The following is a 19,908-nucleotide window of genomic DNA, read 5'->3' on the forward strand; positions in this document are numbered from 1 at the left end:
AAGACAACAGAAGGTTTGCCTGCTGCAGCTGCGCGATCTCTCTCTCTCCTCTCTCCTCTCTCCTCTCTCCTCCTCTCCTCTCTCCTCTCTCCTCTCTCCTCTCTCCTCTCTCCTCTCTCCTCTCTCCTCTCTCCTCTCCTCCTCTCTCCTCTCTCCTCTCTCCTCTCTCCTCTCTCCTCTCTCCTCTCCTCCTCTCTCCTCTCTCCTCTCTCCTCTCTCCTCTCTCCTCTCTCCTCTCTCCTCTCTCCTCTCTCCTCTCTCCTCTCTCCTCTCTCCTCTCTCCTCTCTCCTCTCTCCTCTCTCCTCTCTCCCTCTCTCCTCTCCTCCTCTCTCCTCTCTCCTCTCTCCTCTCTCCTCTCTCCTCTCTCCTCTCTCCTCTCTCCTCTCCTCTCTCCTCTCTCCTCTCTCCTCTCTCCTCTCTCCTCTCTCCTCTCTCCTCTCTCCTCTCTCCTCTCTCCTCTCTCCTCTCTCCTCTCTCCTCTCTCCTCTCTCCTCTCTCCTCTCTCCTCCCCCCCCCCCCAACGTCACAACAGCAACTACCTCGAACTGAACTGAATTCTGCATTATCTTAAGACTATTCATGAATATAAGTGCTTAAATCAGTGAAGGAGGCTGAAGCATTTGTTGGAAGTCTTTCGGCTATCTCGTCTTCTTCGGAACCGGTCTGACCTTCTAAAATGGTGGATAAGTACCTCTCGCAGTAAAGCTACTTTTTCCGGACTCAGACTTTACTTGAATAATTCAGACATTATCTATTGAAACTCTTAAGGGCTGTAGACAATCTCTCCCTGGACTTGGTGCGTTTTTTTTCTAAATAAATAATCTGTGTTTAATGTTTCCCTGCGGATGTTTAGATTGCATTTGTGTAATCTATTTTATTCTTGTTTAACTTTATCTATAGAGATCTACAATTGACTCTAACTTGTTTTGGAGGTTTGGAGTTTTTATTGAAGGCCTCCCTGTTGGTTGATTCATAGTTTAATTTTGCTTTTTTTTCTGTAAATGGTTGAATCTTCGAATATATAATTTTCCCCCTTTTCTCCCTCCCCTTTCTTTTCTTTTAATCTTCTATAATTTTTCGCGGGTAGGTTAGTTTTGGTTTTCTTCTGATTTTCTTTGTATTAAGTTTTATACTTCTGTTGAAGTTGTTCCTATTTGTAATTATGTTTTCTAGTGCATAAGTTAGTTACCATTTGCTATAGTATTTATACGGAAATGTTGTTAACGACACAGAACTGGAAGTCATATTTGGGTTAATTTTTTTGGTAGAGCTAGCTGCTTTTTTTGGTAGCCGTCTAGTTTTGGGTTGTGAGGGTGGGGTGGATTCTCCAGTTCCAACACTACTCACTGTTTCTTTTGCTTTCCTTTGTTACTCAGGACATGTTTCTGTTTTGATTCTACGAATCTATGTTTACATTTTTGCTGTCAGACTGTTATTGTACTGCTTGACTTTTTATATGCCTGCTGCCTTCTATGCACTAACAATTGATAATGGTTAATACACTTAAATTTGTGAGCTGGAATGTAAAGGGATTGAATCACCCTGTTAAAAGAAGGAAGATCTTCTCACATATTAAACAACTCAAAGCTGACATTGCCTTCCTTCAAGAAACTCATATCCGTTGTTCTGATAACTCCCGGCTTTTGTCAAAGTGGGCGGGTCAGCATTTTCATTCATCCTTTGCCAACAAAGCTGGGGGGGGGGGGGGGGGTTCTCCATCCTTATTAACTCAAATATTCGTTTTGAACTCTGTAATAAGTTATCTGATACAAATGGCCGTTTTATTATTGTTTCTGGTAAACTATATAATACTAAAGTTGTACTAGCAAACCTGTATGCCCCCAATTTTGATTATGTTAATTTCTTTGAACGTTTTTTCTCCTCTCTACCAGACTTAAACTCATACTCTCTTATACTGGGTGGTGATTTCAACTGTTGGTTAGATCCTAATTTGGATCGATCGTCCTCTGTTACTAGATCACCTACTAAATCTGTCTTAGCTATTCAATCGTTTCTCTCTAATTATGGTATCTCTGATATATGGCGTTTCCTTCATCCTACTGAGAGAGATTATTCTTTTTTTTCACATGTTCACCATACCTTTACTAAAATTGACTACTTCTTACTCGATAATCAACTCATTCCATTTGCCTAATCTTGTGATTATCAGAGTATACTGATTTCTGACCATGCCCCAATTACTTTGTCTTTAAATTTTCCTGGTCTCCCTCAGAGGAATAAACACTGGTGTCTTGACTCACCTTTATTATCGGATGATGATTTTCTAAAATTTATTAAGGATCAGATAATCTTTTATTTTAACACCAATACGTCATCTGAAATGTCATCCCAGATTGTCTGGAATGCGATGAAAGCATATTTGAGGGGTCAAGTAAACTCCTATACAGCAAATCTTAATAGAAAGTCCTGTGCAGATCGTTTAGAACTCATTAATCAGATTAAAGAATTGGATCAACTGTATGCTCAAACTAAGAATCCTGAACTATACAAGAAGCGTGTAGAACTTCAAACTAAATTTAATCTTCTGTCTACTCAACCTGTCGAACACCAACTTCTTGAAAGTAAGAGTCGCTTTTATATTCATGGTGACAAATCTGGTAAATTTCTAGCCAATCAGCTGAGGCGTTCCAAAGCCAAACAACATATTACAAAGATCCGGAAGGAGAATGGAGACTTTACATTGGATCATTTAGAAATCAATGACGCATTTAAAAATTTCTATTCTCGACTTTATTCCTCTGAATCTCTGCATGACAATATCTCTGTTGATCATTTTTTAAATAATCTGAATATTCCTTCGCTTTCACCTGATTCTAAAGCCAAGCTTAATGCGCCTATATCATCAGAAGAAACATCTTTTTCACTTTCTGCATTGTCTTCAGGGAAATCTCCTGGACCTGATGGGTTCCCCGTAGAATTTTATAAATCATTCTCTTCACTTCTTTCTCCTCAGTTACTCTCAGTGTTATCTGACTCGTTTAATTATGGCAAATTGCCACCCTCTTTTAATGAGGCATCTATTATTCTTTTATTAAAAAAGGGTAAAGACCCAACAGAGTGTTCCTCGTATAGGCCGATTTCTTTGCTTAATGTTGATGTTAAAATCTTGGCCAAAGTTTTGGCTTATGATTAGAAACTGTTATTCCCTCTTTTATTTCTGATGATCAAACTGGATTTGTTAAAAACCGTGGTGTTGAGCATAAAGTTTCTCTTTATGCTGATGACTTATTACTTTTTCTTTCAAATCCGTCTACATCCTTACCTCCAATGTTCTCACTTCTTGATCAGTTTAGGCAGTTTTCTGGCTATACTCTTAATTTACATAAGAGTGAACTTTTCCCAATTAATAAAGAAGCACAAGAATTAACATTTTGTGACCTCCCTTTTAAAGTAGTTCATAATCAATTTACTTATCTTGGGATTAGTCACAAGGAAGTTTAAAGATCTTTTTCGTGAAGATTTTGCCAATCTTTTATATACTACAAAACAGAGTCTGTCACAATGGTCACCTCTATCTATGTCTTTGGTAGGTCGTATTAATGTTGTTAAAATGTATGTTCTCCCTAAATTTTTATATTTATTTCAATCAATCCCAATTTTTATTCCTAAATCTTTTTTTGATTCCTGAGACTCTATTATTTTGTCATATCTGTGGAAGAATAAGCATTCTAGAATTAATAAAGTTTATCTCCAAAAATCTAAAAAAGAGGGTGGCAAGGCCTTACCTAACTTTCGTTTATATTATTGGGCAGCCAATATACGTTGTGCTACCTTTTGGTCTTTTTTCCATGGCCAACCCGAGTGCCCTAATTGGGTGGCAATGGAGTTGAGTTCCACTAAAGATTTATTTATGTCTGCACTTCTTGGCTCTGTACTCTCTAGTAGTTTGTCCAGATTAATTGTTAATCCTCTTGTTAGACACACTTTGAGAATATGGGCTCAGTGTAGGAAATTTTATGGTTTCCATGGTTTTTCCTTTTCTGCTCCTATCTTACATAATCACCTTTTTTTACCTATGTATGATTCAACATTCCATGATTGGTATAGGAAGGGCATTAGACATTTTGAAGATCTTTTTATTGATAATCGCTTCGCTTCTTTTCAGCAGCTCACTGTTAAGTTCAATCTGCCCAATGCTCATTTTTTTAGATATCTCCAAATTAGACACTTTATTACTCCTTTAATTCCTAACTTCCCTGAAATGCCTGAGGAAAATGTTATGGACTTATTTCTTTCTATTATTCCACTAGGTAAAGGTTTAATATCATTTATTCGTGATAAATTAGCAGCCTTACGACGTGCCCCTGTGGATAAAATTAAAATGGCATGGGAGCATGATTTAAATACCTCTTTATCTGATGAGACTTGGGACTCGATTCTCAAATTGGTTAATTCAACCTCTCTTGGTGCTCGCCATTGCCTTTTACAGTTTAAGATTGTTCATAGAGCCCATATGTCTAAATCTAAATTATCTCGATTTTACCCTAATATTAGTCCTCTTTGTGATAAATGCAAAAGAGGCGAGGCCTCTCTTATTCATATGTACTGGTTCTGTCCTAGCTTGGAGAAATTTTGGAAAGATGTCTTCATAACTTTATCTTATATTCTGAATCACAACTTAGAACCTAACCCTTTAATTCATTTGTTTGGTTTTTTGGGTGAAACAGATTTACGTTTGAGTTCGACTAAGTGTCGAATATTATCTTTTGCTTCTCTCTTGGCTAGACGCTTAATCCTCCTTAGATGGAGAGATGTTGCCCCGCCCACACACGCTCAATGGCTTAATGATATCATGTCCTGCTTAGACCTTGAAAAAATTCATTATTCAGTTCTTAATTCGGATATAAAGTTCCATAAGGTCTGGGGACCTTTTATTGAGTACTTTCATAACCTTCCTCTTAACTAAGGTTTTTTTTCGGTCCCTTGCTTTCAGCTCTTTTTTTTAGTAGTAGGCATTATTATCTTCTGTTTTTAAGTGTATTTACAGTTTTGAGGGTTTGATTGTCCTGATTTATATTCTCTATATTGTGTCGTGGTTGGTCTGGAGTTTTTTTTGTTGCGGGGCGTGGGGAGGATACTAATTTTACATGTCTTCAATTTGGGTGCTTTCTCAAAGATCATTTTTGTATTATATTATTATTGTATGTTTATTTTTGCACTGTATCAATGTTCTTCATTTTGATCTGGGTTTTTTTTATCTGTAGCTATGTAGAAAATGTATAAAAAAACTAATAAAAAAAGACTATTCATTTACCCCTAGACTACAATAGAGCTTGTTTTTGATTCTTATTCTGTATTTATCATTGCTAATCTGTTTTAAATGTATACTTGCATTTTTCATAATGTATTACTTAGTTCACTAATAAACACCTTTAGTTACAGTACCACCAGACTCCAACATATCATTCCATTTCTGCTGATTTGGTAACCTGGTTATGGGGTATGTGACACTGGTAAAATGCCTTATGTCTTGTATACCCTGGTATTAGCCGCATAGGGTGTTCTGTGCACAGTGTATCTGGGTATTGAATCTTTAAACCCCAGAGTAAACCATATGCCTCATATTCTTTAGTAATGGCCTTTTTACCTGATATTGCTCTTAACCCATGTAACTCTTGCGTCTAGGTGTTAACCTCGTTCTCTCTTTACCCTTCCAGTGAACCCTTATATCAGGGCACCTGCCCTATGTCCCATATTCCCTAGTACTCTCCACTTGTGCCCGGTTGTTACTGATCATGTGCCACATACAGTCAGTGGCCACTTTATTAGATTCTGGTCAAGTAACCACAGTCTGTATGTTTGTGGTCTTCTGCTGCTGTAACCCATCCACTTCAAGCTTGAAATTTTGTGTTCGGAGGCACTCTTCTGCACACCACTGTTGTATTGCAGGTTTATTTCATTTACTGTTGCCTTCATGTCAGCTTGAACCAGTCCGGTCAATTTCCTCTGACCTCTCATTAACAAGGGGTTTTCGCTCACTGGATGTTTTTTCTTTTGTCACACCATTTCCTGTAAACTCTAGAGCAGAGGTTTCCAACCTATTTTATGCCATGGTCCCCTACCATTAATTGAGGTGTCTGTGGACCCCAGGTTGGGAAACCCTGCTCTAGAGACTGCTGTAGGTGAAAATCCCAGGAGATCATTGGTAGCTGAGATATTCAAAACACCCCATATGGTACCAACAACTGTTCCACAGTCAAAGTCACTTAGATAGTACTTTTTCCCCTGTTTTGACGTTTGGTCTGAGCAACAACAACCTCTTGACCATGACTACATGCTTTTATACATTGAGTTGTTGCCACATCATCTGTTGATGAGATATTTGTTTTAATGAGCAGGTGTAAAAGTCTCCCTAGTGAAGTGGCTACTGAGTGTATAACCTTGTACCAATTATCCTGTACCTGGTACTGAACCCAGTACATCATTTACCTGGCTGTTGATGAATTGTACCCAATTATCAATATTGCTTCATACATAGTGTAGTATTGACCTCATGTACCTTGGTTTCAACTTTATGGCCCATTTATCCCAGTGGAGATATTTTGAGACATTAGCGTGTCGCAAAGGTAATGCTGCGCTTGTAATGGGGGATTTCAGAATGCAGGAGACTGGGAAAATCAGGTTGGTACTGGACCCCAAGAAAGGGAGTTTGTGGAGTGCCTCCAAGATGGATTCTTAGAACAGCTTGTACTGGAGCCCACCAGGGAGAAGGCAATTCTGTATTTATTTTTGTGTAATGAACCAGATTTGATAAGGGAACTCGAGGCAAAGGAGCCATTAGGGGTTAGTGACCATAATATGATAAGTTTTAGTCTAATTTGAGAGGTGGAAGGGAAAATCGGAAGTGTCAGTATTACATTTGAACAAAGGGGATCCATGAGGGAGGAACTAGCCAAAGTTGACTGGAAGGATACCCTAGCAGGGATGACAGTGGAACAACAATGGCAGGTATTTCTGGAAATAAGACAGAAGTTGCAGGATCAGTTCATTCCAAAGAGGAAGAAAGATTCTAGGGCGACCTTGACTAACAAGGGAAGTCAAGGACAGTATAAAAACAAAAGAGAAGAAGTTTAACATAGCAAAGATGAGCAGGAAGCCAAAGGATTGGGAAACATTTAAAGAGCAACAGAAGATAACTAAAAAGGCAATACAGGGAGAAAAGATGAGGTACGAAGGTAAGCTAGCCAAGAATATAAAGGAGGATAGTAAAAGCTTTATTCGGTATATGAAGAGGAAAAAATTAGTTAAGACCAAAGTTGGGCTCTTGAAGGCAGAAACGGGTGAATTTATTATGGGAAACAAGGAAATGGCAGACGAGTTGAACAGGTACTTTGGATGTATCCTCACTAGGGAAGACACAGACACAATCTCCCAGATGTAATAGTGGACTGAGGACCTAGGGTAATGGAGGAACCAAAGGAAATTCACATTAGGCAGAAAATGGTGTTGGGTAGCCTGATGGGACCGAAGGCTGATAAATCCCCAGGGCCTGATGGTCTGCATCCCAGGGTACTTAAGGAGTTGGCTCTAGAAATAGTGGATGCATTGGTAATCATTTTCCAATGTTCTATAGATTCAGGATCAGTTCCTGAGGATTGGAGGGTAGCTAATGTTATCCCACTTTTTAAGAAAGGAGGGAGAGAGAAAACAGGGAATTATAGGCCAGTTAGCCTGACATCATTGGTGGGAAGATGCTGGAGTCAATTATAAAAGATGAAATAGCGGCACATTTGGTTAGCAGTAACAGGATCAGTCCGAGTCAGCATGGATTTACGAAGGGGAAATCATATTTGACTAATATTCCAGAATTTTTTGAGGATGTAATTATGAAAATGGACAAGGGAGAGCCAGTGGATGTAGTGTACCTGGACTTTCAGAAAGCCTTTGATAAGGTCCCACATAGGAGATTAGTGGGCATCATTTTTCAGATTATAAAATGCCATTCTTGCTTTCATACACAATAACATTCAATATTTTTAATATAAGACAGAAATAATGTTTGTGTGTGTATTTTAGTACTGTAATTGCTCTTTGTTCTTGAAGGCAGGAAGAGTTGCTTCAGAAAAGGAAACAACCAATGAACCCAGTGACTTGGAAGATGGAGGCCTTGACCTTGGTATTTGCTTGAAACCAATCAGTTCTTATATCTCTGACAGAAAAGAAATGCTTGAGCAGTGTTTCAGAGTTATAGGAGAAAAGAAACTCCAGAAGATGCTCCCAGATATTTTGAAGGTACCGTAGCAAGAAACCATTTGATAAAAATTCTCAGAAATACTCCATGCCATCTTTATTCTTTGCTTTTTAAGTAAATAAATGGGTAAATAAGAGTAAAACAGATTTTTCCCCTCAAAATATGTTTGTTTTCAGTTTTAATTGACTCATTATTTTTGACTTTTAAATTTTTAACTTTAAAAAAAATTGTTTTTGAACTAAGATTTACCTTTGTAATATTGCAGATAATCTAGTTCAAGTAAATGTTTAACAAGTCAGATAGTATCTGGAAGGAATTGAATTAAAGTGGATTTAGAGAAAAAAGTTGCAATTAAGTCATTGAACTAATCTGGAAACAATTATTTCTACTGTTAATTGATTTCCTGTGGAATAAAAATTAAAGTTAATTTGCATTGGATAGCATTTAGAAATCAGTAACAGTCAAACTTTGCTCATAAAGGTACTTTAAATCTCTGCCAGCTGCTTGAAAGTGGTTAAAACATCCCTTAAATATAATTGTAAAACTAGAATTTTTTCCATCTTAGAGGTGCCCAGTTTATTTGCGCAGGAGATTAGTTTGTGATTCAAATCATATGCTAATACCTTATTAGCATAATAAATTAACAATGATAGTGCAATGGGTTAATGCAATCCAGTAATTGTACCTCATTTCCAGCAGAGCTGCTCTGTAGAAGAAATTAAGTCACTATGCTTGGAGCAACTGATGCTTTTATCCAATAAGAAGCTGCTCCAAATTATAGAAGGTAAGATGGTTGGCTGATCTCTATTTGCTGTTGTAAAATGAAATGTACTTTAAGTAAAAATAAGTTGCTGTAAGGATAAAGTGTTTTGTAAATGAAGAGTTATCAGTGTACACAAAAATCAGAATATTGTTCGAACTATTAATTTCCCAGTAATAGAGTTAGGCAGCATGGAAGTGCCTCTTCAGCATTATCCTTGCTAGTCCTGGTTGCCCACATTTAGCCCATAACCCACTCTAAGCCCCTCCCCTCTATGTAGCTACCCAAATGTCTCTGTGAGGTCACCCCTCATTTTCCTGTGCTCCAGGAAATAGATCAGTATGGTCAACTTCTCCTGATAACTCAGGCTCTCTGGTTCTGAGAGCACCTTCAGAAATCTCATTTGCATTCTCTCCAGTTTGACACTGTCTTTCCTATAATAGGGTGACCAAAACTTCAAATGCAGTCTCACCAACGACTTGTATAACTGAACCATGATGTCCTTACTCATAAACTCAGTGCCCTGACTGATAAAGGCCTATATGCTAAATGCCTTCCTCACCACTGTGTCTACTTGCTTGACTGCTTGAAGTGATCTAGGCACTTGTACTCATAAATCCCTCTGTTCTAGGTACGTGTCAGTGTCCTGCCATTCACTCTGTAATTTCTACCCTGGTTTGACTATCCAAACTGCATCTCCTCATGTTCTTCTAAATTGAAATCCATTTGCCACTCCTCTGCCAATGTCCCTAACTGATCAAGATCTCCTTTCAATTCATTGTAACCTGCTTCATTATCAACAAGACCCACTAATTTTATTATCATGAATAAGCTTGCTAATCATGCCATGTACATGGGGCGGCACAGTAGCCTAGTGGTTAGCGCAACGCTTTACAGTATCGACAACCTAGGTTCAGTTCCCACCACAACCTGTAGGAATTTGTACGTTCACCATGTGACTGCATGGGTTTTCTCCAGGTGCTCCAGTTTCTTCCCACAATCCAAAGATGTACTAGTTGCTAAGATAATTGGTCATCGTAAATTGTCCCATGATAGGCTAGGATTAAATTGAGGGAATTGCTAGGTGGCATGGTTCGAAAGACTGGAAGGGTTTACTCTGCGCTGCATGTCAATAATTTAATTTCCTATTAATTTACATAAATAATGATTTATAGCGGTCTCAGTGTTGACCCTTGAGGCACCCTATTAGTCACAGTCCTTTAGTCAGAGGATTGACCTTCAGCCATCATCCTCTGCTTATCATTGAGTCAGTTCTGCATCCCATGCCACCTAATTTTCCAGATCAGCCTGCCATGCAAGACTTTGGCAAAGGCTTTGCGGAAGTTCACCATCCACTCCCCTACCTTCATCTATCCTGTTGGTCTTCAAAAAACTGAAAACAATTTGTCAGGCATTACTTCCCAAATACAAAGCTATGGAGACTATTCTGAATCAGGCCTTTGCTATCCAGGTGATGATGGTATGTCTTGTTCCTTAGAATTTCGCAGTATTAACTTCAGAGCAACTGAAGCCAGGCTCGGTATAGTTTCCTAGACCCTTCTTGAGCAAGGGAACGATATTAGTACTTTAGTAATAAAGTAATTGATATATAAAGTATTAGAGACATGAAAAAAGTACATATAATTAAGTTTTACAAATTAACTTTGATTGTCACATGCATATTGAAACATCAATTGAGTGTCATGGTTGCGACACTACTATAGGTCGGGGCATCAGTGTTCAGTGTTAATTTCCAGCATCATCTGTAAGGAGTTTGTACATTCTGCCCATGACCATGTGGGTTTCCTCCGGGTGCTCTGCTTTCCTCTTACAGTCATTGTGTGATTAAACTAGGGTTAAATTAGGTGTGATACAGCTCGTTGGACCAGAAGGGCCTGTTCTGAGCTGTATCACTTCAAAAAAATAATAATTAAATAAATATCAAAACATACAGTGAAATGCGTCAACCTACTGGTTAATAGGTTACTTCTTTGTAAATTGTTCTGTGATCAGGTTAAGGCTAAATTGGGGGTTGCTGGGCAGCATGGCTTGAAGGGCCAATTCTGTTCTGTACTGTATCTCAATAAATACATAAGTTCCAAATATCTTCTGTGGACAGCCCGCCAAGTATCACTATGCTTCTGGCATCAACATAACATGCCCACCATTTGCTAATCCCTACCAATCTGTTTGTTTTTGGAATGTGGGCGGGAACTGGAGCACTGGAAGGAACCCATGTGGTTACAGGGAGAATGTACAAACACTGCAGTCGGCAGGAAGAATTGAACCCTAGTTATTGGCACTGTAATGCTACCATAGAGAAGGAGAGCTAAATTTTTTATTTGCAATTTGTTTTAGGTGTATTCTGACAATAAATAGGCAGAGTGTCACATTTATAAAAGTAAGTGCACCAGCATCAGTAACTCAGCTCCTTTCAGATCTGTGATTGTCTTACATGACTTTAGAATATACTAACCTGCAAGAGACTGATGCATATGGGACTGTTGACCATGGTTCACTATAATTTGAGTCAAGTCTCGTTGTACCATCTGATTTTGCATAGTTTTCTTGCATTGTACTTTTTTCATGTTACTGTAAAAGAAGCTATTGCTTTGTGACATTATCTTGGTTTGCTACTTTTTACTTGATTAATGCAGTACATACTTTATTATCTTGTATGTAGGCAGCAATATTGTTTTTCTTTACAGTACATTATGTAATCTTTTTTCCTCCAATGAGAAATTTATGTCAACTATACAAAATCCTCGAAGTATTGTTGCCTAGCTGGTAATCAAGCTTTTAAGAAACCACGATGACTTAGACAACTACTTGGTAATGAAGTGGAAATTGTCATAAGTTAATAAATAAATTTATTATAAGTGTTGATATGTAAAATACTGTCGACAAACTTGCATTGTTTATGTGTCATCTTTATTGCATAAGAGTGACTAAATTTGATAGAGGATGAACCTTGCTATTAAGTCTAATTTTATCTGAGTAAAACATCAGAAAGTCAAATAATATACATACAAATATTAAATTTTATACAAGGTGATGACCTAGGATCATCGGATACTGAGGAGGAGGCTGTTGAGAATGATAGGTCCAAGAAGAAGTTAGAAGCAGAGAGCCAGTAAGTCCAGTTTTAAAATTTCAGTTTGCAATATCGGCCAGTTTCTGTAAAAGCCGTGTCTATAAAATTAATTCAAATATATTTGTTTTGTGTCCTTTATGATTAAAAATACTGCCCTTTAACTCGTACAGAAAACAGGCGTAGCTAGCAAGGCAAACATCTGATACTTGTTACAGATTGTTTCTGAGAGCTGGCTGTTGTAACCGTTAAGGTGAAGTTAGTTGCACAGATCGATATCCAGCACTTTGAATGAATGGTAATGTGGTATTGAATCAAAGCAGTTATGTTCTTGTCAGTTGCTTTCCCTCTTCTAAGCAGGTTGAAAGTATGTTGTTGAAGTGCTGCTGCAAAGTATTATGCAGGAGGAAAACATTTTATCCGATAAAGAAACTAGTGCTTTTCCGGTATTTTGATTAATACAGTTGGCCCTCCTGATCCGTGGGGGATTGGTTCTGGGGACCCCCCCCCCCCCCCCCCCCCCGTGGATACCAAAAAATGCAGATGCTCAAGTCCCTTATTTAACCTGTCTCAGTGTGGGTGGACTTTAGAACCCGGCAGAGCTCCGGACCTTATTTAACCTGTCTCGCATGCAGGTGGACTTTAGAACCCGGCAGAGCTCGGACCCGCCACCCGCGGCTGCTGCTGAACCCGCAGTGATTCTGTTCTGTTGATGGAAAACGATCACCATTGAAAATAAAGTGGAAATAATAGTGATCAGAAAGAGGTGAAATGTCATCAGTCCTTGGAAAAGTGTTAGGCTACAGTCAGTCAACAATTGGAATGATTTTAAAGGATAAAGCGAGAATAATGGAGCACGTGAAAGGCCTTGCCCCAATGAAAGCTACAATTATTACTAAGCAACACAGTGGTTTAATTATTGAAATACATACTTTTCTTAAGTGTTTTATATGCATAGAAAGGTAAAATATATATGTACTATTTACTAAGACAAACGTTTGTCTAACTGACGCTAAGTAATACCGAATGGGGGGACATCACGTGATGACATAGGGTCGAGACGTTGGGAATTCAGCTCCCTCCTTAAAAAGTAATGAAATAGGGTTTAAATGAAGAAGAATTAATAAATACCTACTAGAAACTATTTATAAGTAACTCAGGATTATTTTTGGATATGGCACCTAAACCGAAACAGAAGAAAGCTACTGCTTTGAAGACTGCGCAAATTAGCGGGGAAGAAGGCCTAACCGTATCGGCGAAGCCTCGGACTCAAGTAGGATCTCCTCCCAGCGAAGTGCATGGCACTTCTGATGATGCGGGACAGGAAGTTGCAGCAATGTCAGCGGTCTCTAAGAAGAAACGGCAAGAACAATGCATGCGCGAAGAAACAAGTATGCATGAACAGATATTAACAAAACTACAAATCCCAACTACGGCTGGAAGTGAATCGGAAGTGGAATCAGACTCTTTGGGAAATTCAGAGGATGAAGAAGAGGAAAAGAAGAAAGAGATTAAAGGAGACTTAAGAGATATCCTGATATATATGATGAATGAATTAAAAGATATAAGAACAGATAGAAGAAGGATGCAGGATACACTCGATAATGTAGTGGAAAAACAAAAGAAGATGGATAATAAAGTTAAAGAGATGGAAGTAAAAATGGAAGAAAACACAGAAAGAATAGATAAAATAGAAGACAATAATCTTGCCTGGACAATAGAAAGAAAACGGATGTTGAAAAAATAGATGTGCTTGAAAACTCTAGTAGATGAAATAATATTAAAATTGTTGGTCTTATGGAAGGTGCAGAGGGAGAAAATCCAATAAAATTCTTTCAAGAATGGATTCCGAAAATTTTGGAAATGAAAGAAGGAAGTCAAGTAATTGAAATTGAAAGAGCACACAGAGCTTTAAGACCAAGACCTCAACAAGATCAAAATCCAAGATCAATTTTGATAAAATGCTTAAGGTATCAAGTTAAAGAAATGATCTTGAAGGCAGCTACTCAAGTGCTAAAAAGAGAAATGGGCCATTGATGATAGAAGGGAAAAGAGGTTTTTTTTATCCAGACATGTTATGATCTTCTGAAGAGGTAGAAGGAATTTAATCCAGTGAAAAAATCTTTATGGGAAAAGGGCTTTAAATTTTTATTGAGCTACCCAGCAAAATTGATAATTTTCCTGGATAACGAAGAAAGAAGATCTTTCGTTGATTACCAGAAAGCTGAGAAATTTGTGCAAGAATTATTTGATGTCCACAAAGAGGACTAAAGAATTATAGAAATGTAGTGGACTAATGATGAAGACTGAAATAAGGTTGGACTTGATGGACATTTATAAGGAAAACAAAAATAGTTGAGTATTAATAGGGAGTAGAGACATTAATTATTTTTTTTCTTCTTCGCTAATATATTTTCTTTTTTTTTTGCGGGGGAGCTGGAGGAGCTCCTGATCGATGGCTGCGGGTTTCACGTGTACAATCATGGCGATTGCCATGACCCGTAAAATGGGGGGGGGGTAATGTTGTGTTCTTTTTATTCACAACATTAGTGGGGGGGGGGGTATTTTGTTTTTTTTTCTTATATATTAGTTACCTTTTTTCTATTTTTCTTCTTTTTTGCCTGGATGGTTGGGGAGAGACTCATAGCAACATGGAGAATTTCAAAGAGTTCCCAAGGTATTATGAATGATTAATTTACTTAATTTTTAAAGTTTTAATGTTAATAGACTTAATGGACCTGTGAAAAGAAAAAGAGTTTTAACATATATTAAGAAAATGAAAGGAGATATAGCTTTTTTACAAGAAACACATTTAACAGAAACAGGACATAAGAAATTAAAGAGAGATTGGGTTGGAAATGTCATTGCAGCTTCATATAATTCAAAATCGAAAGGAGTTGCAATTTTGGTTAATATAACTTTACCAATTAAAATAGAAAATGTAGTAATTGATTCTGTGGGGAGATATGTGATTATACATTGTCAAATTTTTTCAGAATTATGGAATTTTATGAACATTTATGCACCAAATGAAAATGATGCAAAATTCATACAAAAAGTTTTTTTGAATTTGGCTGATGCACATGATAAAATATTAATAGGTGGAGATTTTAATTTTTGTTTAGATCCAGTTTTGGATAGGTCAACTAAAGTTGCTACAAAATCAAAAGTAATAAAACTAACTTTATCATTAATGAAAGATTTAAACCTGATTGATATATGGAGAAAAATTAATCCAAGAGAAAGAGATAATTCATTTTATTCAAATAGACATAAAACTTACTCAAGAATTGATTTTTTTTATTATCAAAAAATATTCAGGATAGAGTGAAAAGTGTGGAATATAAAGCAAGAATACTATCAGATCATTCCCCCTTGATAATGACAATGATAATGATGGATAAGGAGGAATCGATCAATAGATGGAGATTTAATTCAATTTTTTTTAATACAAATTTACATTCAGTTGAAGATAAAATTGTATTATGGGAAGCAATGAAAGCATATTTAAGGGGTCATATTATAAGTTATACATCTAAAATTAAGAAGGAATACATGGCAGAAATAGATCAATTGGAAAAAGATATCATAAAGTTAGAAAAAGAATCTCAAAGATATATGACAGAAGAAAAACGAAGACAACTTGTTAATAAAACATTACAATATAATACACTCCAGACATATTGTACAGAAAAAGTAATTATGAGAACTAAACAGAAATATTATGAATTAGGTGAAAGATCACATAAGATTCTTGCTTGGCAGTTGAAAATAGAACAGGCTTCTAAAACAATAAATGCAATTAGAACAAGTGTAAATAAGGTTACTTATAAACCTTTAGAAATTAATGAAACTTTAAAAATTTTTTATACTGAACTATATCAATCAGAATCACAAAATAAGATTGCCAAGATAGATAAATTTTCATCACAAATAACCCTTCCAAAATTAAATTTGGAAGAACAGAAAGGACTAGATATGCCCTTTACATTAAAAGAGGTTGAAGAAGCTTTAGGATCACTTCAGAGTAATAAATCCCCAGGAGAAGATTGTTTTCCTCCTGAATTTTATAAAAAATGTAAAGATTTATTAATTCCTCCTTTTATGGAATTAATATATCAAGTGGAAAGAATGCATAAACTCCCACAATCTTTTTAACAGCGATCATAACTGTATTGCCAAAAAAGGATAGAGATACTTTGAAACCAACATCATTTAGACCTATTTCTTTGTTGAATACAGATTATAAAATAATAGCAAAAATTTTATCTTATAGAATATCTAAATATTTACCAAAATTAATACATATGGATCAAACAGGTTTGATTAAAAACAGACAATCAATGGATAATATAACCCGGTTACTTAGTATAATTCATTTGGCACAAAAAAGAGAGGAAATGTGTGTGGCAGTTGCTTTGGATGCAGAAAAAGCATTTGATAGATTGGAATGGGATTTTTTATTTAAGATATTGGAAAAATATGAGTTAGAAAAATCTTTTATAAAATGGATTAAAACCTTAAATATTAATCCTCAAGCTAAAGTAGTTACAAATGGTCAGATTTCAACACCATTTTGCTTAATGAGGTCAACTGGACAAGGCTGCCCATTATCACCTGCTTTATTTGTATTGGCAATAGAACTATTAGCTGAATTAATTAGAACAGATTCAGACATTGGGGGCTTTAGAGTTAATCAAGAAGAATATAAGATTAATTTATTTGCTGATGGTGTTTTGATTTATTTAACAAACCCATTGCAATCTTTGCAAAGATTATCTTTTAGATTGGAAGAATATGGGAAAGTATCAGGGTATAAAGTAAATTGGGATAAAAGTGAAATTTTACCCCTTATCAAAGGAAATTATAATCAATGTTGATTAGTAACTCAATTTCGATGGTCAATAAATGGGATAAAATATTTAGGTATTAGAGTTGATAATGATGTAGAAAATTTATATAAACAAAATTATTTGCCATTATTAAAAAAAGAGGATCTTGATAAATGGATGATGTTACCAATAACATTAATAGGTAGAGTTAATGCTGTAAAAATGAATATATTTCCTAGATTGCAATATTTACTCCAAACTTTACCAATACAATTGCCTCAGAAGTTCTTTCAAGAACTGAATAAATATGTAAGGAGATTTCTTTGGAAAGGAAAGATGTCAAGAATATCATTGGAAAAATTGACGTGTAAATTTGATTTAGGAGGGTTACAAATTTTAAGAATTATTATAAAGCAATTCAACTTAGATTTATTGCGTCTTTTTTTGATGAAGGAAAACCGGCATGGATTAGAATAGAATTAGATAAGATAGGAGAAAACATACCAGAAGATTTTATATATAAATGGGAATCCAAATGGATAAGGGGAGAAAAAGAATCTCCTATATTAAGACACTTGATTGATTTATGGAATAAGGTAAATATGGATGATGAGATAAAGAAATTTTTACTAGCAAAAAGAACTTTAATTCAAAATAGGCTTATTCCTTTTACAATGGATAATAAACTTTTACATAATTGGTTCCAAAAGGGGATTAAATATATAGGTGATTGTTTTGAAGGAGGTATATTGATGTCGTTTGATCAATTAAAAAATAAATATAAAATATCAAACAACACTCTTTTCTGTTATTTTCATTTAAAGGCTTATTTACGAGAAAAGCTGGGTCAAACAATGTTGATGCCAAAACCTAGTGAATTAGAAATATTAATTCAAAAAGGAAAAATTAAACAATTTACATCTTGTATGTACACTTTGATTCAAGAACAGACAATTGAATCTGGAATTCATAAATCAAGACAAAAATGGGAATCTGATTTGAATGTTAAAATTGATGGAAAAAGTTGGTCAAGATTATGTTCTGATAGTATGATAAACGCAATAAATGTTTGACTTAGATTAATACAATATAATTTTACATCAATTATATATACCACAGAAAATAAACAGATTAAATTCAAATATGTCTGACCAATGTTTTCGATGTACTCAAGAAATTGGTACTTTTTTACATTCTACTTGGTCTTGTTTTAAAATTCAACCATTTTGGATAAATTTAAGACTTTTATTGGAACAAATTACTGGAGTACAACTCCCACATAGTCCAATGTTATTTTTATTAGGAGATATTGAAGGGACAATACCGAAACTTAAATTGAAGGAATATCAGAAAAAATTTATAAAAATTGCATTGGCAGTAGCTAAAAAAGTTATCGCAGTTACTTGGAAATCTGATTTATATTTAACTATGGATCATTGGAATAATGAAATATATAGTTGTATTCCACTTGAAAAAATTACATATAATCTAAGAAATGAATATGATATATTTTTGAAAATTTGGCTCCCATACATACAAAAGATGGGATTAAATATATAGGTCCTTTGAAGATAAAATTATAAAGTAATTGGGGAAAGTAATGTTATGAATGTGCCACAGCTCTGAGGGGCCGAAGGGTGCTGGGTAGCCCCCTCCTTTTTGAGAATCGCAAGATCACTATTGAGTCAGTTCAGGAGACCCAGGAAATGAGAGAAAGACATGCAGAATCCACAAAGAGTTTGGAATGTGTCCTGGCCTCCGAAAGGCGGAACCATTGATACCAGCTATTGTCTCTTGGAGACGGAATTGTGTATTGAATCCTGTACGAGGCATCGAAGCCCCCAGGCAATGAACCGAGGGGGAGGTTGGTGGAGGGATTGCATCATCCCAACCTGATTGACATCTGAAACCCTGTGAGTCAGGATAAAAGAGGGAACAGCCCCTCAGACGCACCAGAAGAAACGCTAGCGATCCCGTAATAGCGAAATCCGGTGGGAAGACCACGTGCGTCCATTTCCATTTGCCCCGGAATCTGTGGGCCTTTACCACGGAAGAACGGTTTTTAGCTAACAACAGGGAAATCAACTCCCAACGACTCTCGAAAGATTGACATCATAAAAGGAATGGGCAACTTTTAACCCGTCTTTCTCTCCAACCAAAAAGCTGCAGCTTGAATGAACTAAAGTGACTTTTATATTTCCATCGGACAATACATTATCCCCTAGACAATGATAGAGCTATTTCTTATTGATTATTATTATACCCACGCTTTTAGATTTAGTATTGACGACGTATATTATCTGTGTGTGTGCATTGATATTATTTTTGTGTATTTTTATCAATAAATACTGTTAAAAATAGTACCATCAGACTTCAACAGACCTCTGTATCTTTGCTGGTAAGTGACCCAGTTATGGGGTACGTAACAGTAAAAATAAATATCAAAATTATTTTGAACTCCATGAAGCATGTAGGGATCCTCCGATATCCAGGCAATCTTTTTTCTTCTTTCTTCTTTCTTTAGATAAGGGTTAAGGGGGGTGAGGGTTAAGGGGAGGGGGGAGGATCAATATTATTTTTCTTTTTCATTACATTTATTCTTTGTATTTTCTAAAAAATTAATAAATTAAAAAAAAAGTAATACCGAATGTACCTGTTCTGACTTATGTACAAATCCGACTCAAAGACAGACTCAGGAACGGCACTCACTCATAACCCGGGGACTGCCTGTACTTTAAATCATCTGTAGGTACTTATATTACCTAATACAATGTAAATGCTATGTAAATAGTTGTTATACTGTATTGTTTAGGGAATAATGACAAGAAAAAAAGTCTATACGTGCTCAAACAATGAGTGCTGGAGAGAGAATTGGCTTTTCCCAATCCGCAGTTGGTTGAATCCGCGCATGTGAACCTGCGGATGAGGAGGTCTGACTGTAACCTCTTCTTGGGTTTCCAGCCCAAGATTCCTGTACCCAGCTGGAAGCCCATTTTGTAAGATAAATATTCA

At 36.2% G+C, this 19,908-nt stretch overlaps 1 protein-coding gene across 2 annotated transcripts in view; it reads left to right on the forward strand.

Moving 5' to 3' along the window:
- LOC132394173 (caspase activity and apoptosis inhibitor 1) overlaps positions 1–19,908 on the forward strand; it is a 72,208-nt gene that overhangs the window by 4,193 nt on the left and 48,107 nt on the right. The window contains exons 2-4 of one of the 2 annotated variants that reach the window (XM_059969990.1): positions 8,066–8,254; positions 8,910–8,997; positions 12,025–12,106. In XM_059969990.1, the coding sequence (XP_059825973.1) occupies positions 8,066–8,254; positions 8,910–8,997; positions 12,025–12,106 (359 nt within the window). The remainder of the gene's footprint in view (positions 1–8,065; positions 8,255–8,909; positions 8,998–12,024; positions 12,107–19,908) is intronic. The other variant, XM_059969991.1, reaches the window with a different exon arrangement.

This window comes from Hypanus sabinus, chromosome 5 (assembly GCF_030144855.1).
Source record: "Hypanus sabinus isolate sHypSab1 chromosome 5, sHypSab1.hap1, whole genome shotgun sequence".
NCBI classification, from domain to species: domain Eukaryota; kingdom Metazoa; phylum Chordata; class Chondrichthyes; order Myliobatiformes; family Dasyatidae; genus Hypanus; species Hypanus sabinus.